Consider the following 25,460-nt stretch of genomic DNA (forward strand, 5'->3'; position numbering starts at 1 on the left):
AATTTTTCATGTGCCCGCACACAGTATAATCCTCCTACAGTCACCCATAAATTATATGTCCCCCCTCTATCTCTCCCCCAGTTTCATATACACCCTTCATCTGCCCCCAGTTTCATGTCCCTCTTCCATCTCTGCCCCCAGATTCATGTCCCCACATCTCTGCCCCCAGATTCATGTCCACTCCATCTCTGCCCCCAGATTCATGTCCTCTCCATCTCTGTCCCCAGTATCATGCCGTCCTCTCTTTCATCTGCCCCCAGATTCACGTTCCACCTCCACATTAAACTTACCTTCTCCTCCGCTCCCTCGCCGCTCTCTGCCCGCCTCTCTTGCTGACACATGCGGCTGAAGCAAGGAGCTGACACAGGTCAGCTCGTCGCTTCGCCGCTGCCCGCCTCTCTCCCTGACATATGCGGCTGAAGCTGCTCGCGTGCTCGCTTCGGCGCTGCGTCTCTCTCTCGCTGACACATGCGGCTGAAGCGAGGAGCTGATCTGTGTCAGCTCCTCGCTTCGCTGCTGCCGCCGGCTCCTGGCTTGTAGACGCGATGTACAAGCCAGGAGCCGGCGGCAGCGGCGAAGCGAGGAGCTGACACAGGTCAGCTCCTCGCTTCAGCCGCATGTGTCAGCGAGAGAGAGACGCAGCGCCGAAGCGAGCACGCGAGCAGCTTCAGCCGCATATGTCAGGGAGAGAGGCGGGCAGCGGCGAAGCGAGGAGCTGACCTGTGTCAGCTCCTTGCTTCAGCCGCATATGTGTTCAACTCAGATCTGCGTCCTCTGGACGCAGATCTGAGTTGAAATCGGGACATACCTCGCTCCAACCGGGACCGCGGGACATGTCACCCAAATCGTGACTGTCCCACGGAAATCGGGACGGTTGGGAGGTATGGGTATATACAGGCTGTGTATGGTATATAGCAGTACATTTACCACAGATGTTACACCTGTAGTCTGGATACAAGATGAGATACGGCAGGACATGGAGGTATATACAGGCTGTGTATGGTATATAGCAGTACATTTACCACAGATGTTACACCTGTAGTCTGGATACAAGATGAGATAGAGCAGGACATGGAGGTATATACAATCTCTGTATGGTATATAGCAGTACATTTACCATAGATGTTACACCTGTAGTCTGTATATCCCGGACACTCGTATGCTGATGACGTTGTGTCTCAGTTGGTCCCATAAATGATGGATTGGTGATAGATCTGTGACCTTATTTGCATAGATGAGGGTTAATATTAGATGACGGGGCTCACATCTCATCTCTAGATGTATAAAGCTAGTAAAGACAGAGCCCAAGACTTTCAGCTGTAAATGCAGCAAAAGGCGACTCTACAAAGTATTGATATAGGGGGGGCTGAAGACTTTTGCACATCACACATTTCAGATTTTTATTTGATTAACATTATAACAACCTTGTATCATTTTCCTTCCACTTCACAATTATCGGCTAGTTTGTGTTGTTAGCTCCGGTTCACACCTGCATTTCGCATACCGTTTTGGGAGACCACTTGGGGACCCCCGAACAGAATATCGATCACATTAAAAAGCAATGAGCAATCAAAGCACATGGACCCCACAGACTATAATGGGGTTTGTGGGATTTCCGCGTAGTGTCTGCATGAATTATGCGGAGAGAAATGTAGTTCTTGAAGTCTGCGGGGTCCGTGGGCTTTCATTGCTCGCCGCTTTTTAATGCGCTTGGTATTCTGTTCGGGGGCCCCCAAGTGGACTCTCCGAATGGAATAACGAACACAGATGTGAATCAGGCCTTATCACTGAAAATCTGAAGAAAATACACTGAAGTTTGTGGTTGTAAGTTGACAAAATGTGGAAAAAGTTGAAGGGGTGTGAATACTTTTGCAAGCCACTGTATTTCGCGGTTTTGAATACCAGTACTTCTACTCATAAGTTCGTATGGATCTTACATTTTGATCCAGAACTATTTGGGCAGTGACGCCTCTTCATGGTTCGGGCTCGGCCACCACATTGGATTTGATATGACACAGCTGAGATACAATAGAAGTGAAGACCTTCAGGTTTACTACGAGGCGTTGACCATAAATCTCCTGCGACACGTTTCGGATTTACAACCATTTTCCTACAAATTCTCCTCATTTCAGGGTCTCTTTAGTAACTGAACAAATTCTCATAAATAAAGTGTTCATTGTTAATACGTTTGTAGAGAGTCCTCCGGAGGTAATGGCGGCCTGAAGTCTGGACCATGGCCATCACCACACCCCGGCCTCCTCCTTTATGAGGCTTTGTCTGGTCTTTACTGCAACGTCTTCAGTTCTTTCTTGTTTGAGGCTTTTTCTGCCTTAAGTTCTGTCTTAACCAGTGAACGTCTCGATCGGGTTGTGATCTGGTGATTGGCTCAGCCATTGCAGAATATTCCACTTCTTTTCCTCTTGAGTTACTTTCCCAGTGTGGTTTTGGTCATTGTCCATCTGTCCTGTGTTCTCTCCCTGGACACTTCAGGATTCATCCGGCGACTCCTGTCACATCATCACTAAACAGCAGTGACCCAGGGCCATTGGATCCAGGGCCGCCCATGACATCACATGTCACATAGGATGTGCTTTGGCTCAGGAGCCTTCTAGGGTTGAGAGATTGGGATCGAAAAAGATCGGATTCCGGTCGGCAATCGAGTAAATTTCACGATCGCGATTGGAATTCCGATCCCGATCTTTTCTGGCGGGATTGAGGTTATCTCAAGATCGGCTCAACCCTACTCATGTACTGTATATATCATAAATAGGGTTGAGCAATCAGGATCGGATCCCCATCGGCAATTGAGCAAATTTCACGATTGCGATTGGCTGGAAGATGATTGGAAATCGGATTTTAAAATCGATCCTGAAATCTCAAGATCGGCTCAACCCTAGAGCCTTCCAAACCTTCTCCATACTTTCTTCTTCCATCATTCAGGTTTATCTTTGGGCCGGTTCACACATGCTGATATGTTCAGTCCGTAAGGAGTCCGCATGAGGACCCTCCCGGAAGAAACACAAGCGCAACTGCAAGTGCAGGGGCCCCATAGACTATAATGGGTTCCGTGGGCTTGCCGCGCATGAACGATGGACTCTTTTTTCTACCAGAATGTGCCAAGTGGTTGATTTGACCCCTCCTAATAGTTAAGATTAGAGATGAGTGAGTACTATTCGCCGTTTCGAATAGCACACAGCCATAGGAATAAATGGAAGCGGCCAGCACGCAGACTTTGCTGGTGACCAGCCACTTAACCCCCTATGAGCCGGCTGCGTCCATTCATTCCTATGGGAGCGTGCTATTCGAAACGGGACTTTTGAATAGTACTCGCTCATCTCTAGTTAAGATATCTCTCTATTTCTTCTTTTGTCCAGCCTAATGATGGTCGGGAGAGTATGTCGTAGGGTGGCGGGGACTCCGCATAATACATAACTATACTCCTAGGATTCCCTCTCCCAGCAGAAAATTCAATCTGGTAAATCTGGCTAACACACGGACCGTGTTTCATGGGTGAAACGTAGTTGTGTCTTGCTACCCTAATGCTGAAGAAACACTAAAGACACTCTGTCCGCAAAAAAGGAACAATGACTACTAGTTTGCAGACAGCTAAATGCACATGCTCGTGCTAAATGCAGCCACGCTAAATGTCAGTTTTTACTGCAGTTCTTGCATTCTGTTCATGAATTGTGAAGCTCTGGATAACGAGTGCCCACTTACATAAAGCTGAGGTGAGCCACTGTGCATTACAACCTACAGTGCAATAGAGTGTCAGTCTCTACTGTTGTTCTAGCATTCTATTAACAAACCAATGATTTCTGGATGAACCTCAACCTCTTAAGATCCAGAGAGATTATCTGTAATAAGGAAGAGGTATCTGCTGCTGCAATGTATGGCCCATGGAGTTGTAGCAGTGAATGGAAACTTGGAATTGTATTCATGGATTACAAATGCAATGCAAAAATGGGCAACTCCATAGAATATGGGGGGCCATGTCCAGAATGCCCATTAATAAGCTAAACAGACTTGTTGTTGGCATCATAAAGTATCATGAGTGTGTATGGTTATCATACAGCCAAGACCAGTGTGAACAGCGCAGTCAGGGCTTGAGTGCTGCAAACCCACTATTAGCCTCCGGGTCCGTAAATTGGCAACGCTGTGATAACCACAAGCCTCAGCATGGCCTTATTATACCTGCGTCTGTCAATGCTTTGCAAAGGTTTATGAGCAGCCAGGAGGTACCACAAGTCTCAGAATGTAACTTTATCCTCAGGGATGGCGCTATTAATGCCGTCACCTGGTAACACCTGCAGACCCTCCATATCCTGATCAGCCACCGGACCCCTGTGATCAGACATTTATCCCTCTTCTCTGGACAAACCCTTTTAAATATTTTAAAAAGTGTTTTTCAAATGAGAGAAATCCCGCTGACCCCAAGGACAGGACTCTGGTGCCATCGTGTTGATGGAGCAGGCGGCCGCTCATCCTCTATGGGGTGTCGGAGAGAGTTGAGCCTTGTACTCCATAGAGAATAAATGGAGTGTCAGGGTGCATGCTCGGCCTAGCGCTCCATCCAGAGACGTAACATTCTGTAATGGGGCCCCAGAATACCCTGCACCATTTATAATAGTGGCATGCTTTATGTGACAGATGAATGTTTGGGGCCCCTTCATGGCTTGAAGCCTAGTAGTGGCTGATACCGATGCAACCCAATGGGAGAACCCAAGGCCTCTTTCAGGATTGGTGAAGGGTCCAGGGGTCAGAGCCCCACCGATCATAAAACTACTCTCTATCCTACCCATGGGGTATAACGTCATAACTTGGTACAACCCTTTTAAAGGGATCCTATCATTAAAACTCAATTTTTTGTGACTGACATGTAGGAATAGCCTAAAGAAAGCCTATTCTTCTCCTACCTTTAGATGTCTTCTTCGCGCCGCCATTCGGTAGAAATCCCGGTTTTCGTCGTCCATAAACTCTCCAGCGACGCCTCTGTCTTCTTCTGCCGGCCGCATCTTCATCCAAAAGCGCCAATAGCACGTGTCCGTCAGCCATTTTCCTGTGGCCAAACGGGTGCTCGTGTAAGAGGCCACAAGAAAATGGCCGACGAACACGCACAGTCGGCCCTTTTGGATGATCACCTAGCCCTATACACAGACTATACGGTATATCCTTAATACAGTAGACAATGGTTGGGTTCTGTTTTGTGAAAAAGATAAACTATAGGAAGATATTTCTTTGCAGTAACAGGTTTTCTCCGATCACTAGGCCGTCATTTACCAAAGATGTCTGACAGGAAAGGAGTCTTGTTGTCCATAGCAACCAACCACAGCGCACCTGAAGACATATAAGCGGAGGCCTAATGGGTGCTATGAGTAACAGAGTGTTGGTGCAGATCGGTCGGGGATGTCGCTGTCGGCAATGCAAGGGAAAATGAAGAGGAATTCCTGCAAATTTCCTGACCGTCAGCGACCCATGGCAGATACTGATGTGGAGCGGCGAGATGGAGCAGGACGCTTATTTGTACGGTGTGAAAACAAAGGGAGGCAGAATCTGTTCCCAAATCAGCGACCAATTCCTCTGTGTGAATGGCTCCTAAGGGTATGTTCACATGATGGAATTTCCAGCTGATTCTTCCTCAAAATCAGCTTCGACTTCCATCCAGAATACGTCGGCCATTGTTTCCCAAGCTTCTGACCTGAATACAAATGAACCTGCGACTGTTGGGTGCGAAGGCCCGGAGACAGGGGGTGACTGGTTATTGACCCACTAACAGCCATAAAAATAATAAAAACATCCCTTTAACTGGGCATTTCCCCTTTTATCATTGCTTGTGCGCCAGAATACTTGTGTATAACTCCATAAAAATTCGGACCTTAAGTTTTGTACCCCGCACGCCAATTTTCTGATATAAATGAGGACAAAAATTTCCATCGGGGCAGGAATGATCAAGGCCAAGTGTTGTACCCAGACGCAATGGCACCTGCCCATGCACGGTCTGCTATTGTAACGCAATTAAAGACACTGAGCTGTAATACCACACACAACCTGTAGACAGGTATGGCGCTGCTGAAGAAGGCAGCCATGTTTACTATATGACCATCCTGTAAAACCCCTTTAAGTTAGAGACTCCGTACTTATCAGAGGATGGCTGTATATAGTGCAGGGGCGATCAGCATGTTACATTCATTTCTATCGGAGATCCAAGAACAGCAGATCGAGAAGGTAGAACGCCGTAGTATGGCGCCATCAGTACGCAGCTTGTTGTGTGCACGAGGCCTTAGTGTCTCCATTGTTTCAGTAGTGATCACAGCCCGGAAAAGCCGCCACATTACATGGGAAGATACGGCTGAATAATATATCCAGTATATCACCCCCCCCCGGGGTAAGGAAGTTTAATATCCTCCGCCCGCCTCCGGCACATAACGGGTTAACCGGTGGCAGCTGCTCCAATCTCTGCACAAAGACACAGTCATTGTGGGAAGGAGAAGAACTTTTTCTGTTCTGGCTTCATTCAGCACCACAATAGGTGAACACACAATCCTGTATACAGTGACAAGAGGTGCAAGTGCAGACACGCAACCGGCTGCAGGCAAACACCGCCACCCTGCTGGGAACATGACAAGCTCCACCGTCAACCGGCCCTGGCATTACAAGTCCCAGTCATTGCTATTACTATTCATGATAGAATGCTGAGACTTGTAGTCCTACCGGCCTAGCTTACAGGTCTGCACCACCCACAGGTTGTTCTGTACAACTGGCTGTGGAGCCACAAACCTCAGAACACCTTTGCAGCTCACAAAACTCTGCAATTGATTTGCAATCACGGTGCATGATGTGACTTGTAGTCCTCCTATACTCCTCTAGATTATGGACCCACAAGTCACAGCGTATTGCACAAGCTCACACGTCTCCAGGTTACTGAAGAGCACTGGTAAGAACATGATGGGACTTGTAGTCCACCTAAGGGTATGTTCGCACAGCGGAAACCTGGCTGCAACAGGTAGCCGAGGCAGTGCACTGGCATCCCGCTCCTGATTAGGCCCCAATGAATGACCCTAATCAGGAGTGACTCTTGCGCCGCGGATGAATCTGCGGGAAGAAAGCGCATGTCGCTTCTTTTACCTGCTAGCTGAAAAAAAATCACTAGTGGGGAAAAAGAAAAGAACGGCTGCCACTGAAATGAGTAGGAGCCTTTTTTTGCAGGCAGATTCCGTCAAAATCCGCCTGCAAAAACCTCAGATCTTAGAACCACAAATCTACAACTTACAAACAACTGCTTCGGAGATGGAGGACTACAAGTCCTACCATGTTACACCAGCTTACAGACATCTCTGAGTCAGCCACTACCATAGTGATGAGACTTGTAGTTCTCCCATAGGAGCACCAGACCAAGGAGATGGTGGTGGACCTTAGTAAGCGGAGGAGTGCTCCGGATCTGGTGGACATCCAGGGGACGGGCGGTGAGATAGTCAGGACCTATAAGTAACTGGGTGCGCTCCCCAATAATAAGCTGGACTGGGCCGATCACCTGGGTGTGCTGCACAGAAAGGGCCACAGCAGACTCTACCATTGGAGTCCAGGGGCCACTTCTTAGGGCCTTTTTCATCTTCTTCAATGTGGCCTGCTGGGGGCGCTGTATACCAGCCAGGGATAGAAATAGACTTGTCAGGCTGATCAGAAGGGCCGGTTCTGACCTGGGGAGCCCCCTGGAGCCAGTACAGGTGGGGGGTGACAGAAGGATACTGTCCATGGTGACCTCCATGCGGGGGAACAACTCCCACCCCATGTATGAGGGGGGACCCAAAAGTTTCCAGTATGAGGCTGCTGCGTGTGCAGTTTTCGTAGTACGTTATTCTGTAGCTAGTTATTTGTTCAACCACGCCTTCTCAGTCAGTGTGCCATGCGGCGTTGATGCGGAAGGTTTCGTCTACCCGCAGTGAATTTTCTTGCAAGAGCTGTTTTGTCCAGCCGTCGTTTTTCTTCATGGAGACGTTTTATGAGCAGCGTGCGGCTGTGAAGTTTTGCTTTCTGCTCAGGAAAAAAAGCATCGGAAACCGTTCAAATGTTGCAGACCGCTTACAAGGATGACGCTTTGTGTCAAGCTCAAGTTTACTTGTGGTTCACCCGATTTAAAAATGGTGAAATGTCAAATGATGATCAACCGCGTTCTGGACGTCCGACACCTTCCCGAACGGACTAAAGTGTCCAAAAAAATCGACAAGCTCGTACGTGAAGATCGACGACGAACCATTGAGGAACTGGAAGAGTTGTCTGGAGTGAGTTGGAGCTCGATTCAGCGCATTTTATTGGAGGATTTGGGCAGGTCACGGGTCGCTGCAAAGTTTGTGCCATGGCTCTTGACTGATCAACAGAAAGAGCGTTGCATCGAAACATGCCGTGCCGTGAAAGAACATGCCGAAACCGACCCAGAATTTTGTTCTAAAATTATTACGGGAGATGAGTCTTGGTGCTATGCTTACGATCCGGAAACCAAACAACAATCAAGCCACTGGAAGACGCCATCCTCACCCCACACCAAAAAGGCTTGTCAAGTGAAGTCCAATGTGAAGACAATGGTCATTTGTTTTTTCGATGCAAAAGGGATTGTGCACTTGCAATTCGTTCCAACAGGTCAGACCGTCAACCAGGTTTTCTACTTGGGGGTTCTTAAAGGGGCTCTATCAGCAAAATCCTGCTGATAGAGCCCCACATATGCGTGAAGGCTATTCAGGCACCGTAAATGTGATATTAAACTACCCCCCCCCCCCCCCCGTTTTAAGATAAAACCCTAAAAAAGAATGTGCTCTACTTACTGAACGTGTACACTGGGCGGCATTCAGGGTGCGCCGTCTTCTTCATCCCCACCTCTTCTTCCTCCGATGTCTTTGGGTCCCGTCCTCCTCTGGCACTCGTGAACGGACACTGATATAAAAAAATGACCTGGGCGCATGCGCAGTAGCCATGGTAGAAGCCGCGTGCTACTGCGCATGCGCCCAGGCCATTTTTTTTTATCAACGTCCGTTCGTGAGCGCCGGAGGAGGACGGGACCCGAGGACATCAGAGGAAGAAGAGGCGGGGATGAAGAAGACGGCGCACCCTGAATGCTCGCCCACAGTGCACGATGCGTAAGTAGAGCACATTCTTTTTTAGGGGGATAGTTTAATTATAACATTTACGGTGCCTGAATAGCCTTCACACATATTCACACATATGTGGGGCTCTATCAGCATGATTTTGATGATAGAGCCCCTTTAAGAAGTTGGCAACAGTGTGCTGTGAAAAAGGCCCGAAATATGGCAGTCTGGTGATTGGTTTTTCCACCACAATTCCCCAGCCCACACCGCCATCTCGGTGACCACTGTCATGGCTGTCTTGCCCTACCCACCCTATATGGCTTTTTTTTATTCCCACAAATGAAGAGGAACCTCAAGGGGGAGCGTTTCGCCGATGTGAAGGAGGGGAAGAGGAAAACGACGGAGGTGCTTGGACACATCCAAGTAGATGAGTTTAAAAAATGTTTAGAACAATGGCAGACGAGATTTGACAAGTGTATTGCCGCTAAAGGAGAGGACTGTGAAGGAGATTGAAGGAATTTTGTACAAAAATATAAATACATGCTTCAAAAACAACTTTTCTGGAAACTTTTGGGTCCTCCCTCGTATGAGACCGTGATAGTACCGGGCAGTACTGTGCAATCAGAGACCCTTCCTCCCAACCGTGGTCAGGCTGTATAATCTACATCAGGCCGAGTGCAGACACTCCGCACACAGAACTAAATGCTCCGGAGTCTTCTCTTCTTAGTGGCTCTGACTCCCGGGATCTTCTATCTGCTCTGAGCTTGTCTGTCCTGTAATATATCACTGTATTATCTGTAACACTGAGTATCCGCATGGTGGGACTAGTACAGGATTATCTTATCACCATTGTAAAGCAGCGGTATAAGAAGGTGAAGGGACTTGTAGTTCCCCACAACTAACCGGCCCAGGCTAGTCCTGCACTACTGGCCATGGAACCACAAGGCTCAGCCGTTCTAGCTCACAAATCTCTTCAGGTCATTTGTAGTAACAGAGCATGCTGAGACTTGTGGTCCCATAAGGTGACGTCCCAGCACATCTTACCAGCTGACCAAACTCTTCAGGCTATTGATCACCAGTGTTAGGGCTTGTTCACATGGAGTAAACGCGGCACGCAATGTGCTGTGTTTACGAGACGTTTGCACCGCGATTTTGACGGTGCATGTTTGCGGTCGCGTTAGCGCCGTGTAAACGCGACTGCAAACATGCACCGTCAAAATCGCGTTGCAAACGTCCCGTAAACGTGGCACATTGCATGCTGCGTTTACTCCGTGTGAACGAGCCCTTAGGCTCATGCTAATCTGAAGTGGCTGCAGAAGGACTACAAGTCTCAGAACACCCTACTGGTCTATAAACCTCTCCGCTGAGAGTAATGGTGGTGGAACCACAAGTCCCAGCGTGTATCTCTGTCACACACTATAAGGGCATGCTCAGACTTGTGATCATCCATTGCAGAACCAGGTTGTGGTTACCAACATTAAAGCTATCCTGTGTGAAGTCCTCCATAGGAACTACAAGTCCCAGCACGCCCCTGCCTCACTGACTACTGCAGCTCTAACCACTGGCTGGGACTTGTAGTTCCCCAGCACGACTCCTCTCTACTTTCCCAGCCACCTGCGTGCTCTCCGGCGCATGCGCGCTGACTCTCTCCCCTGACCTCATCGTCCAGAGAGAGCGAGCCCCGCCCCCCTCCGAGCACCTGCAGCCACTGACTGAACTGACTGACAACGGTTGTGGGCGGAGCCAAGTGTTAAATTTTGTATGTTTTAAATAAAGCACGTTGATTATGAGGGGGAAAAAAAAGCGTCCTCGGCCGCGAGGAGGGGGGCCGCGCGGGGGGGAGGGGGAGGGATTAGCGGCCGGGCGATTTTGGTTAAAATATTCAAAATGGCGGACGGAGGAGCAGCGAGTCAAGATGAGAGTTCAGCAGCAGCGGCAGCAGGTAATCATTACCGCGTTTTACATATTCATATTCATACACACACGGGCGACTTAGCATAATTTATTAGTACTCCGGATTATTATAATTAACGTCAGGGGTGGGGGGGAGGACGGTAAATACACCGGAGCCCGGGGAGGCTGGAGGAGGCTGCTGCAGCGGCAACGGATAAGGAGGAGAAGAGCCCTCACCTAGAGCCCGCTGTGCGGGGAGCCGGAGCCCGGCCGGCCGGGGGGTGTGAGGGGCCCCCGGGGTGAGGGAAGCCGGGAACAATGAGAGGCTATAGGGGGTGCGGGATAGAGATCACCTGGAGACTGGGGGGAGAGAGAGAGGCGCCCCCTGACCCCGCTAGATATAGGGATGTATATACTGACCTGTATGTTATATGGAGGTGTATACTGACCTGTATATTATATAGAGAATATTACACCCCCCTGACCCCGCTAGATATATGGATGTATATACTGTCCTGTGTATTATATAGAGAATATTACACCCCCTGACCCCGCTAGATATAGGGATGTATATACTGACCTGTATGTTATATGGAGATGTATACTGACCTGTATATTATATAGAGAATATTACACCCCCCTGACCCCGCTAGATATATGGATGTATATACTGACCTGTGTATTATATAGAGAATATTACACCCCCTGACCCCGCTAGATATAGGGATGTATATACTGACCTGTATGTTATATGGAGATGTATACTGACCTGTGTATTATATAGAGAATATTACACCCCCTGACCCCGCTAGATATAGGGATGTATATACTGACCTGTATGTTATATGGATGTATATACTGACCTGTATATTATATAGAGAATATTACACCCCCCTGACCCCGCTAGATATATGGATGTATATACTGTCCTGTGTATTATATAGAGAATATTACACCCCCTGACCCCGCTAGATATAGGGATGTATATACTGACCTGTATGTTATATGGAGATGTATACTGACCTGTATATTATATAGAGAATATTACACCCCCCTGACCCCGCTAGATATATGGATGTATATACTGACCTGTGTATTATATAGAGAATATTACACCCCCTGACCCCGCTAGATATAGGGATGTATATACTGACCTGTATGTTATATGGAGATGTATACTGACCTGTGTATTATATAGAGAATATTACACCCCCTGACCCCGCTAGATATAGGGATGTATATACTGACCTGTATGTTATATGGAGATATATACTGACCTGTATATTATATAGAGAATATTACACCCCCCTGACCCCGCTAGATATAGGGATGTATATACTGTCCTGTATATTACATAGCTACTATATGGAGATATACTGACCTGTGTATTATATGGAGATTATTACACCCCTCCTGACCCCACTGCTGGAGAGTAGGTAGATGGAGATGTATATACTGACCTGTATATTATATGCATATATACTCTTCTGTATATTATATGGAGATTATTACACCCCCTTGTTCAGCTCCCATATTATTCACACACTCTATAGGTGCTCTGCATATTATACGTCTATTATTACACCCCCTCATATATAATGTAATACACGACTCCCACTGTAACTTATATATGGTAAATCTCCTCTAGTACATGTATATTACCCTCTCATATTATACATCATGTACTTAATACCCAGTCATTTATTATATAGAACATGGCAGGAATATATTACACACCCCTATATCATATAATATATTCCTGCTGTATATATCTGCTACCTATTCTATATGAGATTTCCACTTATACTCTAGGTATATTACATGATGCCTATATTGTTATTCCCGCTGTATACATATATTACACCTCTATTATTATATCCTCTAATATGTCATGTGTAGTGTGTAATTCTCACTGTATACATATATCTACTACATGTATATTAAACACCCTCCTGTATTGTTATATAAAATCTATTCTTGCTGTATTTATACTGTGTATTATTACATGAAGCTCTTGTATACTGTATGATGTGTACTATAATGTGATCCGTGTATTATTATATAGTGTATGTATATGTTCTGCGCCAGTCCTATGTCTGGTATATGAGCTGTATTATTGCACCCCATTATATACAGTGTATCAGTCTATATTATGTATTATTAGTGGGGTTTGCTGCAGGATATCTCCCATCCTCCGTCCGCCCCCCATTATATATAATGTCCCCTATTAATGGCGTCCTATTTCTCGGTAACGCCAGAGCCGGACGCTCGTCGTTGGCGTTCTGTGTACTGAAGAGATCCGTCTGGCTCGGTTTTGCTCAGCGATGTCCCCGATTTTGGAAAAATAACTAAATCTGTGGGGTGGCGTGTTGTAATCAATATGGCGGTTGTGTGTGTGTTTTATCAGTGCGCCATTCCTTCCCGGCTGACGCCTGACATCGTCCTATATATCCCGGCTGTACCCTATAGAGCTATATACTCTATATACAATATTATAACTTTGATTTGGCCTTGGCGTCCCTCTCAGTATCACTACTGCCCCCTCCATCTTCTCCTCCTCATTATTAATAATCTAGGACCACTACCCCTCCCATGACCTATCTGCCCCCATTAATATTCCCATAATTATCCTCAAACCTCCCGTCCCTCCCCCGTCTGCGGCCAGGCCTCATTCATCAGCTTTGCCCAGTGTTTGGGGGGGGGGGGGGGGCACCTACCTGTATTACTCTGGAGATGCCAATTTACATTGTGTTTCTGATGTCATTTGTCTGATAAATTGGGGGGGTCGGGGTACAGTAGAGGAGCGAGCGGAGTGTTTGGCACTGGTCAGCAAATAATAATCGTCTGCGTTTTTAACCTTTAGCGGTCTTGCTCCGGTGCGGAGTATTATACGTGTGCAATGTAGTATTTATGTATGTAATGGGGGGTCGGTCCCATGTGACCTACCTGTGATATATACTGTGTCATAATCCGACCTGCGTGTATACGGCTCATTGTATGTTCTTGTTACATTTATTTGGATTATTTTGATACAATTTTATATTGGCCGGAATGGAATACATCTCTAAAGTTGTTACAAACTGTTACCTGGTAATAATACGGAGACTTAATAATACTTCTATTTTATGTATTTTTGCAGAATATTTCCCGGCTTTGTATTAAATTCCTTTTTAACAATATAAGAGAAAATAATAAAATGACACAACCCTTCAATGATCTCTGTAGAATCTTATTAGATTTATAGAATTAGCTCAGGACTCCTTATTTTAAAAAAAAATGTGTTGTGTTTTTTTTTTTTTTTTATACCACTTGGCTCCATTTTTATTTTTTTTTTGTATATATTTTTTTTTAGAACCAATTTTTTTTTTTTTTTCACCTATTATCTCCAGATTTTTTTTTTATATATATATATTTTATCTCTTTATCCTTATTAGCTCAGTATTTTTATTCTATTTTTTTCCCCTATTCTCTCTGGATTTTTTTATCTATATTTTCTCTCTCTTCTCAGCTCAGTATTTTCTTCTCGTCCTTTCTTCCATGCTGTGGATCCCTCTGACAGTTCTTGGCTCTTGCTCTCTATTTATCCCCTGCATGTTTTGGACGTCCTCCCCCTTTGCTCCTTCTTATTTTACATATTCATTTCCGTGCCCCAGGTTTAGCATACTTTTTAAAGGGACCCGGGTCTCCTGAATAACCCCGTCGCCGCTGGTTCCCTGCAGGGCAGTGGTCAGGGGCAGGAGCGGCCTGTGATTTGGGCTCGCTGGGGTCATGTTTGGGCCGGTAGCACATCAAGCACTTTATGCATTTTTTTTAATAAGTGTCCCCGAGTCTCCCGTCTGTCTCTCCCTCCACCTTCTCTCTTGTATGGGGCGTTCCCAGTTCCACCAGTAACCAGTACATTACAACAAAGCTTTAGCCGCATGGATGACATTCATGGAGGGGGGGGGGGGGGGAAGAGACATGTAGGAACCTGTAAAAGAAAAAATAAATTTCCAAATCCCATGGTTTCCAGGCCCGAGCCCGGCGTATCCGGCCCTTCTTCGCCCCGTCCATGGCTGAGCTGTAATTAATAGCTTCTATATTGTTGTGGGCTGCGATCACAGGGACAAAGAGGGGGATTTTCTGCGGGGTCAGAGGGCACAATGGACCATTTTTGTTATTTTATGTCGGCCACGTGAAAGCGCCCGGCGCCTGCGTTTGTGGCTTTGTGATGTAGATCAGAGCCGGGACAATGTTGATCAATCTATTATGGATAAGTTGTGTTTTTGGTGTAGAAATGTGTTAATAAATTGAGGGGTGGGGGGTGTAGCTTGTCACGGGGGGGGGGGGGGGGCATTATTTCATTAACCCTTACCTTCTGCAGGCTGCTGACTTCTCTAATATGTCTGACGGGTTTGCACTTCTTATGTTTGTTGTATTTTTATATATTTTTTTTCTTCCCGTTGTCTTCCAGGCGGCAGGGTCACGTATAATAAGTCTCCGTATCTGGCGCAGGGGACGTCAGAGGAATAATCGCCGGTCAGAGCCTCGCTCCTTTGACGGCGGACGACTACAGTCCATGTCCGTAAAAGGCGGCCGCTCAGGTTTTTAGATCACGGCCTGGAGAGAGTCGCCGCTGATGTGATTTTGTCATCTCTTTCACAGTTCTATTGGTTTGCAATAAGATGTCTTTGTAAGGGGGTGCAGATTTGGGGCAGAAACTTTGGCCATTGGAAGTCGTCTGTTTCTGCAGATCGTGCATGGAGTTTATGCATTCAGATGGCACGTGTGAATATGCGCTTATGATTAGGTCAGTGCCTGTAGGGAAGTGTCCGAATACAGTCTCTGTTGCATTGTAAGAGGTTCACAGTTTGCAGATTTCGGCCACATCTTCCACAGCCTATGTGCTACATAATCTGCCTCTATTACTTGGAGATTTGTTGCAGATTTTGCTGCAGTATTCACCAGTCTCGCTCTTCGGCTTCATTCATTACATGGCCGGTACTGTTCTACTGCCCCATTGGGAAGGCATTTATCACATTGTACATCCTGAGCCTCCTGGTGCATGAACTGAATGCCAGAAATAAAGTGAAGACTGACAGCCAAGCCGTGAAAGAGGGGAGCGTGGCTGCATAGTAATAAATAGCGATGTCATTCTAGGTCTATAGAAAGCTGAGTGATCATCCCCTCTCATGGCCGCCATTACTTGCAGCATTTATTTTCGTATTATAGACCAGGTCTGCTGTTTCTGGTAGGCGAGTCTGACTTATAAGTGACTGCGATCCGTTCCTTCTGTACGATGGGAGGTTTAATGTCTCGGTTTTTGTAACAAAATCCTCAACGTGTCCTAATCGCAAAATAGAAACCCAACAAAAAGCCTGATCCCCGGGCCTGACGCGATGTGCTGCAGGCCTGCAGACTGTATAATAACACACGGCCTCATGAATCCCTGTATAGCGCCAGCCTGGCCGTGCTGCTGCCGCCGCCGCGTGCCTGCGTCTAATAATAATGTATGTGGCCACGTCCGCCTGTAACCAGAATGGATGACACGTTGGTCATTTGCGGTGACCTTGGAACTCTGCTTACGCTTTTTATTAGCAAAATAATAGGTTGGCTTTTTTGCTTTTGTTGGGTGAAATCTGACAACCCATAATTAAAATGAGGCCCCTGCTGTGCCCGCCAGGAGAGCGAATATCCGCCGCTGTGATGTCAGGGCCATGCAGCTGGTGACAAACTTCCAGCACCGGCGTCGGATCGGCTGCACTGAGCCTATAGGATGTATAGCTGGATGTATATACTGAGCAGGTGACCGGTCAGTCATGGACGGCAACGCTGCAGAATATCTGACTGGTCCAGGGTATCCTTGTTATGTGCGCCGTGTGTCGCCGGCTGAATGTTTCCTACATATAATGTCCATCTACAGAAATCCCATTAAATCCATCTTCTGCGTGTAAGGAAGTGACAAGAGGAGACGGCGCCATTGTCCTCCTATAGGAGATGTCGCCCAGTATTCTAGGCCTGGATTCAGACATGTCTGTATTACGGCTGCAGGGCCTGGACCACATGTGGCCCCTGAATCCTGACCCTCGGCTGCCCCCCCTGCACGGGGATGTGACTGATACCAATTTTGATTAATCCCTCATAGAAATGACTCTATTGTGTGATCTGTAAAAATGGCCAAAAATAAATTGTCCCTTGGTCTTGCATATTGCTGTCTGTCCTGCGGAGAGCCCATTGGTATGTGATCACTGGGGGGGTCTGACACTCGGGAACCCTGCCGATCAGCGCTCATGAGGGCTGATGATAATTCCTCAGCCACTTAGTGCAGGGGCAGCTCAGTCCCATTCAAGTGAATGAGGCTGAGCTGCAATACCAAGCAGAGCCCCTATATAATGGACATTACTGTGCTTAGGTATTCAGTACAGAGGCCGCTGCACTAACCCAAATGCTGTGGCCTCTTCAACCAGCTGATCTGCGGGGTCCTGGGTGTCACACCTGCACCAATCACAAGCACCTCAATATATAAATGCTGCCATGTTGTGTGATGTGTATGGAGCGAGGATGTATATGTGCCATTCAGGGCTCTAGGAAAGCTTGGTGACGGCCCCTGATCCCGCCATCTTGCTTGCCCCTTAGTTTAGCTCCTGCTTATAATGCTTGAGATTTGTGGCCATGCCCTTATAGTGGAGGCCGGCTATATTCTCCATGTGATCGGTTGTTCTCGCTGCTATTTACAGTTATTTCTTGTGGCTTTGGACAATACAGGGTTAATCATGATCCTGACTGATCTTCGATTGACAGATGCTTCATGCCAGGTATGGGACTGTAAGCTGGGGGGACACTAAAAATCAATGATGCATGTTTGTTTCAGTAGACAGAGGGTTAATGGCGGTGGCGCACAGGGTACAGCAGAAGAGAATGGGTTAATAATGGTGAGGCAGGACTGCAGCAGCAGGCAGAGGGTTAATAACGGGTGCAGAGGTGGCAGCAGATTAGGGAGCAGGTGTTGCAGCATTTGGCAGAGGGTCAATAAGGGAGACAGCAGCAGGTTAATAGCAGGGGGGGGTGCAGAATTCATAATTGAGAGCCAGGGGTTACAGCAGGCAGAGGGTTAATGACGGAGGAGGGGACAGGCAGCTCAACGACTGCAGCAGGGAAAGGGTTAGGAGCAGCCAAGGGGTTAATATCAAAGATTGGTGCTGCAGCAAGGAGAGGGTTAATACTGGAGAAGCCGGGGCAGCAGGCAGAGGGTTAATGAGGACAGGGCCTATAGCTGTGCAACAGCAAGCAGAGGGTTAATAGTACTGAAGGAGCAGAGGTCTGCAGCAGCACACAGAGGGTTAATCCCCCTGGAGGAGCAGGAGGCCGTGCAGCAGCAGGCAGAGGGTTAATCATGCAGGCTCGGCAGCACACGGAGGGTTAATGAGGCTGTGGTCGGGCCGGGTCCCTGGCGCGGTCTGATTTGAATAAACATGTGGGGGTGCAGGAGGAGGAGGACATTATTGTAATGGCGCCCTCCCCCGGCCTCTCATGTTTAGTAATTACAGCCGCTCCTCCCTGTTTATATCTCCTGTGCAGCCCATGTGCGCCCTGATCCCGGGCCTGCAGCCTGCTCGGAGCACAGCGCCCCCTCTGGCCACTGCAGGCAGGAGCACAGGCCTAGCAAGCTGCTGTCACTTCTCAGGATGAGGAGGCCCTGCTCATGCTGTGACCTGTAGTTCCCCCATTTTCGGGCACATATCATTTTTTGTTTTATTTTTCTGCACCTCACTGTCCTGTCCGTGTAGTGTGACATCTAAGAGGTGCAATGGCCTGGATATCGGCCCTAAATCACAGGCCTAACCTGCTGCAGATGGGGGGGGGGGGGGGGGCTATGCTAGATGTGCTATTACATGCTGCAGATGTTGGGGGGGGGGGGGGGGGTAAGCTCATGTATGCTATACTAGATGGACTATTACATACTGCGGATGGGGGGGGGGTACAGGTCCATTATATGCTGCAGATGGCGGGGGTACAGCTCCTGCACTCTATACTAGATACACCATTACATGCTGCAGATGGGGGGGTACAGGACCATTACATGCTGCAGATGGCGGGGGTACAGGACCATTACATACTGCAGATGGGGGGGTACAGGACCATTACATGCTGCAGATGGCGGGGGTACAGGACCATTACATGCTGCAGATGGCGGGGGTACAGGACCATTACATGCTGCAGATGGGGGGGGTACAGGACCATTACATGCTGCAGATGGGGGGGTACAGGACCATTACATGCTGCAGATGGGGGGGTACAGGACCATTACATGCTGCAGATGGGGGGGTACAGGACCATTACATGCTGCAGATGGCGGGGGTACAGGACCATTACATGCTGCAGATGGGGGGGGTACAGGACCATTACATGCTGCAGATGGCGGGGGTACAGGACCATTACATACTGCAGATGGGGGGGTACAGGACCATTACATGCTGCAGATGGCAGGGGTACAGCTTCTGTACCCAATACTAGATGGACTATTACTTACTGCAGATGGCGGGGGTACAGCTTCTGTGCCCCCTACGTCCATCTGCAGTAAGGAGTTAATGTGCACTTGTCTGCAGGTGGCTCATACCCAGGGCAGAGGTGAGCGCCTCCTACCTGTGACTCACCCGTTGACTCACGGCCGCCATAACAATGACACGACCTTGTTCATTCATAAGATGCTCTGTGCGGTTTTGGCGCCTCTTTCCAAATGCAGAAAGAAATCTTAAGTTGTCCTTAACCCTGCTGTTCTGTTCGCATTTGCTATACACTTGTACTGTTCCCGGGTCAATATGACCCGACCTATTAATTCTTGATTTTTAGCTACTCTAATTGTTTTATTTGAATACTTTTTTCATTGAAATACTGTATGTGAACATGTTTGATCATAATCAATAGAAAAATTTAAATTCAAACTTTATTTTTTTATTTTTTTATTTTTTTTTTCATAAAAAGGTTACACAGGCTTTTTGCAATTATCTTCGATTGTTGACATTCTGCACACAAATAATAAAGAAGCTTTACATTACTATTACTAAAACATGAAATTTATCTTTTTGAAAACACATTTTATAAATCAACAAATGAAAAATCATAAAAACTTCAACCATTTTAGAAAGAAAAAAGAAAAAACTGAACATGTTCATGCGTTTTTACATTGAGCACAATAATAAGACCCATGTCCTTTACACAGATAGTTTAAACATCCAGCACATGTCCGATTAGTCTTATTGTCACAGGCAGATGGACAGAAGCTCCATCTCTTCCTTTCTTTGCTGGTAGCTGTGCTGGTGGAGGCTGTGGATGTGGAGTCTCTTTCTTGAGCATGCTGGACACTTTTTACAATGGCTGCTGCTCCCTCACTTCTGGGGGTCACTTTTCTGTGCTCAATATATGGCCTCACCAGGGATTTTCCCAATTCCTCCAGAAATAATCTTCTTTTATGCAGCTTATTGCGGTTCCAATCGGGGTCGATTTCTCTCCATAAGACAAATGCATTGTATGCAGAAACGTCCAGTATGTTATAAAATAGAATCATTGGCCACCGATTGGTTTTGCGTTTGCATGTATATGTTGATATTACTTGGTCTAAAGTATCAACTGCTCCCTTTGTGGCATTATAATCCAAAATAATGTCAGGCTTTCTGTCTTCTCTATCACTTACGGCATTGTCATGGTGCATTGTGCTCATGAGAATTACCTGTTTGTTTTTTTAACATAACTAACAACAGTTGTATTTCCAGAAAAATAAAAAGTTGAACTGTCCACCTCTCTCTTGCTAAGGATACCTTGCGGTAGTTCAGGTTTGTTTTTTCTCAGAGTACCCAGCATGGTAAGTTGTTTTTTCTTCAGCATCTGGCCTAGTTGATAGGATGTAAAAAAAGTTGTCCCATGTGACATTTTGTCCTTTTAGTCCATGAGTCAAATCTAGAACAACACGCATACCCTGATTTTTTTCAGGTCTCTCATCAGGGGCTTTTCCTGTATACACTTGAACATTTAGAGCATATGAACTTTTGCTGTCGCAAAGTGTCCAAATCTTGATGCCATATTTTGCTGGCTTACTTGGTATATATTGTCTGAATGGGCACCTACCTCGGAATGCCATCAGTTGCTCATCAACAGTTACATTTTCACCACTGTTATACAATTTTGGTAGAATCTCTACCCATTGATTCCAAACATTTCTAATAGGGGCTAGTTTATCTTTAGCTCTTCTTTCCATTCTATCTGTTTTAGAATCAAATCGCAGTACTCTCGAAATGTCATGAAACCTTTCAAGACACATTGTAGCTCTAAATATGTGGCGACCGGTTTCGCAATTCCACAAACTTTTACCCTTTGAATGATAGACAACCAGTCTCCTCTCTCACAAACAGACTAGATAATTACTTGCTTACTGATGATAACAGTCAAACCACCACCATTTGGAGATGAAGTACACATTAAAAAAAACATAACTTTTGTCGTCAGAAATAATCAGAGACCCGTAGAACAGTATAAAATGCTATCGGGTCATATTGACCCGAACAGTACAAGTGTAACAATCAGCGTGTAGCAAAAAGTAAACAAAAAAACAAACAGAAAAACAAAAAAAAAATGTAGAGCTCCACAAATGAGGAAAAGTCAAGGAACCACTAGTTTCAAATCCTCATTAAAAAAAATCTGCAGGGTCTCAAAAATCATTTCGGGTCATATTGACCCGAACAGAACAGCAGGGTTAAAGGAGTCGTCTGTGCTGGATGTGGCCGCCATTACAGCTGCCCAGTTATGGTGCGAACAAATATGAAGGGGTCATATCACTTCCCAGAACCAAGATGGAATTTTATTTATCATTTTCCCATAGATGTGGTTCTGTAATGGACTATTATGGTAACAGAGAGAAGAATCTGCTTTGCTTTTCCCAGAAGTGGCGCCATGCTGACCTTGTGGCTGTGTCTGGAATTGCAGGTCTTCATTCAAGTGAATATCAGATCCAGCGAATGGACAAGAGCGGGAAAAATCCTCGCTGCCATCCTGGACAGGCCCTGCAAGGGGAATTGTTTATCCAAGTCCGTTTGGAGCCTCAGTGACCATGTGCGGATCCTCTCCAAATATTCTGATTTGTTTTGCTCCTTAAATAAGTTTTCTTGGACTTTATGGGATCGGTGTAAGTCTGATCGCCAGGAACCCCCATAGATCAACTGGTTAAAGAGGCCACAGCGTCTGAGGGCCGCCTCGCTGCAAACTGAGCAACAGGTTGTAAGTATTTCAGGGACTGTACTTGGTATTGCAGCTCGGCCTGATTCTCTTGAATGGGTCTGAGCTGCTGTTGTACCATGTGACAGATGAATATGACTTCATATGGTACATATATATACATGCACCCCTGGGGGGCATTGGGGGCTAGTTCAGGGGGGCTGAGTACGGTTCCCTATGTTCAGGAGCCCCCTGCTATATCCGCTCTTAGCTGTATACGTCTCTCCCGCTGCACACAGACGTGATGAACATTTGCAGAATGTATCGGCCTGGAAACCTTTACAACAATTTTCTGGTCTCAAATGGTTCATAAGAACCCAAAATGGAGCTTGTAAAGAGATCAGACATGCATCTTCTACTCCCAGGCCACTCATGAGACGACTGCTGGGAGCGCCAGGGTAGACTCGCTGCGCCCGGGAACAGTCACTGAGTCATGCTGAGATCTGGGGCCGCACTGTAATTCTCCCGCACAATGTCTCATTTACTGCTCTTTAGTGTTAGCAATATCGATTGTGAGGAAAGTTGTCACCCTGGGCCGGCAGAGCTCTGCTATAGCTGTCGTGGCCTGTATACAGGAGCTGGTGATGCCCAGTCGTGGCCCGTATACGGGAGCTGCGGATGCCCTGCCGTGGCCCCTATACGGGAGCTGCGGATGCCCTGCCGTGGCCCCTATACGGGAGCTGCGGATGCCCTGCCGTGGCCCCTATACGGGAGCTGCGGATGCCCTGCCGTGGCCCCTATACGGGAGCTGCGGATGCCCTGCCATGGCCCCTATACGGGAGCTGCGGATGCCCTGCCGTGGCCCCTATACGGGAGCTGGTGATGCCCAGTCGTGGCCCGTATACGGGAGCTGGTGATGCCCAGTCGTGGCCCGTATACGGGAGCTGCCGATGCCCAGTCGTGGCCCGTATACGGGAGCTGCCGATGCCCTGCCGTGGCCCGTATACGGGAGCTGCCGATGCCCTGCCGTGGCCCGTATACGGGAGCTGCCGATGCCCTGCCGTGGCCCGTATACGGGAGCTGCCGATGCCCTGCCGTGGCCCGTATACGGGAGCTGCCGATGCCCTGCCGTGGCCCGTATACGGGAGCTGCCGATGCCCTGCCGTGGCCCGTATACGGGAGCTGCCGATGCCCTGCCGTGGCCCGTATACGGGAGCTGCGGATGCCCTGTCGTGGCCCGTATACGGGAGCTGCGGATGCCCTGTCGTGGCCCGTATACAGGAGCTGTTGATGCCCTGGCCTGAGCTCATCACATCCCTGGAATGGAGTTACTTACAAGTAGGTTCCTCGTGGCCTGGATCCAGTAGGTGGCGCTGCCTCAGCCCCAGTGGCTGGTAGTATCGGGCCCAATCCTGTTGTCTGTGCCCCACCAGCTGCGTTCCGGTTGCATTTAGGAGAGGCCTATTCAGTTACTACTTGGACCCTGCTGGGACACCATGAAGGTAGAGGCTCTGTTACCCCTTCTTACACCTCTGTGGCCCCTACAGCTGAGGTAGCGCCACCTGCTGGATCCTGTGATGGCGGCCACCTCAGTTGGTTGTGGCCGGTGCCCGTTACGTGGCTTGTCACGTGGCCTTGCTTAGGAATCCTTTGCGCCCGGCCTCACAGTACAGCTTCTGTGGCTGAGGCGTTTGCTCGGTGTCCTCACCATTTTGGTTATTTCTAGTCTCTTAGCCCTATTTTAAGAAACCCCTTCCTCCATGTAAGACACCGCACCCAGCGCCCGCCGGGAGGGGGGAAGGTCATTAATCATTTCCCCGCACGATACGCAGAGACCTGACAGCATTACATATATACAATCCTTCCAATAGGGGGAGCTATCATCAACCCCAAAGCCATTTATCTGCTGTTGACACCCACCACTAGGGGGCGTGCGCTGTATACAGTAATTAGTAGAAGGCCGCCTTCCACCATGACATAGTTTCTACAGCTATGACACTGGTCGCTTATCCTTAGGGTATTATCCATATTAGGAGGGGGGGGGGTCCAACTTCCAAGTTTTGGGTAGGCACCTGTTGTCTCATTAGACAGTCACATGGCCACGCTGCAGCTTTGGGATTAGACTGCAGTACCCGGTACAGCCACTATACAGCAGAGGAGACTCCTACAGGGGTGTAAGAAGATGCCATAATATCAGCTGCCAGAGGGGGAAGGAGACTGACTATGTCTGCAGGAGCACCAGAGGGGGGACACAGTGATTTGTGGGGTAACCCCTGGTAGTGCTGATGGTCCTACCCCAATATGGCTGTGCTGGGGCCCTATACACGTCCTGATGAATTAACAATGAGTCTCGTAGCCGCTCAGTCCCTTTCTTTGTGTGCCCTGTGCTTGGGTGATCAAAGCTCCTCCGCAGGCTGGTTATTTGGGTTTTTCTAGTAACCCCCCCAACAATCCCCCCCCGTCTGAAGGGGAATTTCCTACAAATACGGTTTGATAGTAATGGGATTTTCCAGACAAACTGCAAAGCCCAGGGGGGACGGAGTGGGGTAAAATAATAAAAACCCGGTCAGACTTTGGATAACCGATCCCTGGTGAATGCGGCTGAGGTGACCATTGTGGGCGATCTTTGGTCTCTGCAGTCACATGGTGGGAACTGACATGTACCCCATTTTTTGGCCGCATACTCTGAATATCTGCCCTGAACGGGGGCATCTCAGGATGGAGCAGGGGCATCGCGTTGTTCTAGGCCGCTGCAGGAGGGGGATGTATAGAAAGAAAACTGGAACAAAATGTGGCCCCGGCACGGTATTTCTCTGCCCATTGCATGTATTTGCCCCAGATTAGCTGACTTCAGTGCCTATGAATAGAATGTGAGGATAGCGGTAGAGACTGACAGACAGCAGTGGATAGATCTCTACATAGCCATGAACATTTATATACCCTTCTGTCTCTATGCAAAGCTGGGTGATCACCTCTGTGAGCCCGGTTAGGATTCCCGGCTGTCGCTCGGTGTTGGGTACACACACGGGACACCAATATTAGGACAGTGCCCTTTATATGAATGGAGGAGTAAACATGGCGGACTGTCTGCAGCAGATTCCTCTGTTTGCTGTGTGGGCTCCGACCCCCGCCGCAGTTTTGTTTGTTTTGTTGCTTGCCTATAGACACCCTGGAACAAGAGAGTGGAGGGTGGGCTCGTCCCCTTTGCCCTGTGAAGCCCACCCTGCTAGCCCGCAGCCACTGTTTGTCCAGGGAGTCCTGTTATTTGGCAGGTCTCTGCTTCCCCCATCCCGGGGCCCATTATTGCTC

General features: G+C 47.8%; 1 protein-coding gene across 2 annotated transcripts in view; it reads left to right on the plus strand.

The window, feature by feature from the left end:
* Window positions 1-10,951: 10,951 nt before the first annotated feature.
* POU2F1 (POU class 2 homeobox 1) overlaps window positions 10,952-25,460 on the plus strand; it is a 110,050-nt gene continuing 95,541 nt past the window's right edge. For both annotated transcript variants that reach the window (XM_075263286.1, XM_075263287.1), the window contains exon 1: window positions 10,952-11,016. In XM_075263286.1, coding sequence (XP_075119387.1) covers window positions 10,962-11,016 — 55 coding nt within the window. In that variant the 5' untranslated portion in view covers window positions 10,952-10,961. The remainder of the gene's footprint in view (window positions 11,017-25,460) is intronic.

This window comes from Leptodactylus fuscus, chromosome 2 (assembly GCF_031893055.1).
Source record: "Leptodactylus fuscus isolate aLepFus1 chromosome 2, aLepFus1.hap2, whole genome shotgun sequence".
Lineage (NCBI taxonomy): Eukaryota > Metazoa > Chordata > Amphibia > Anura > Leptodactylidae > Leptodactylus > Leptodactylus fuscus.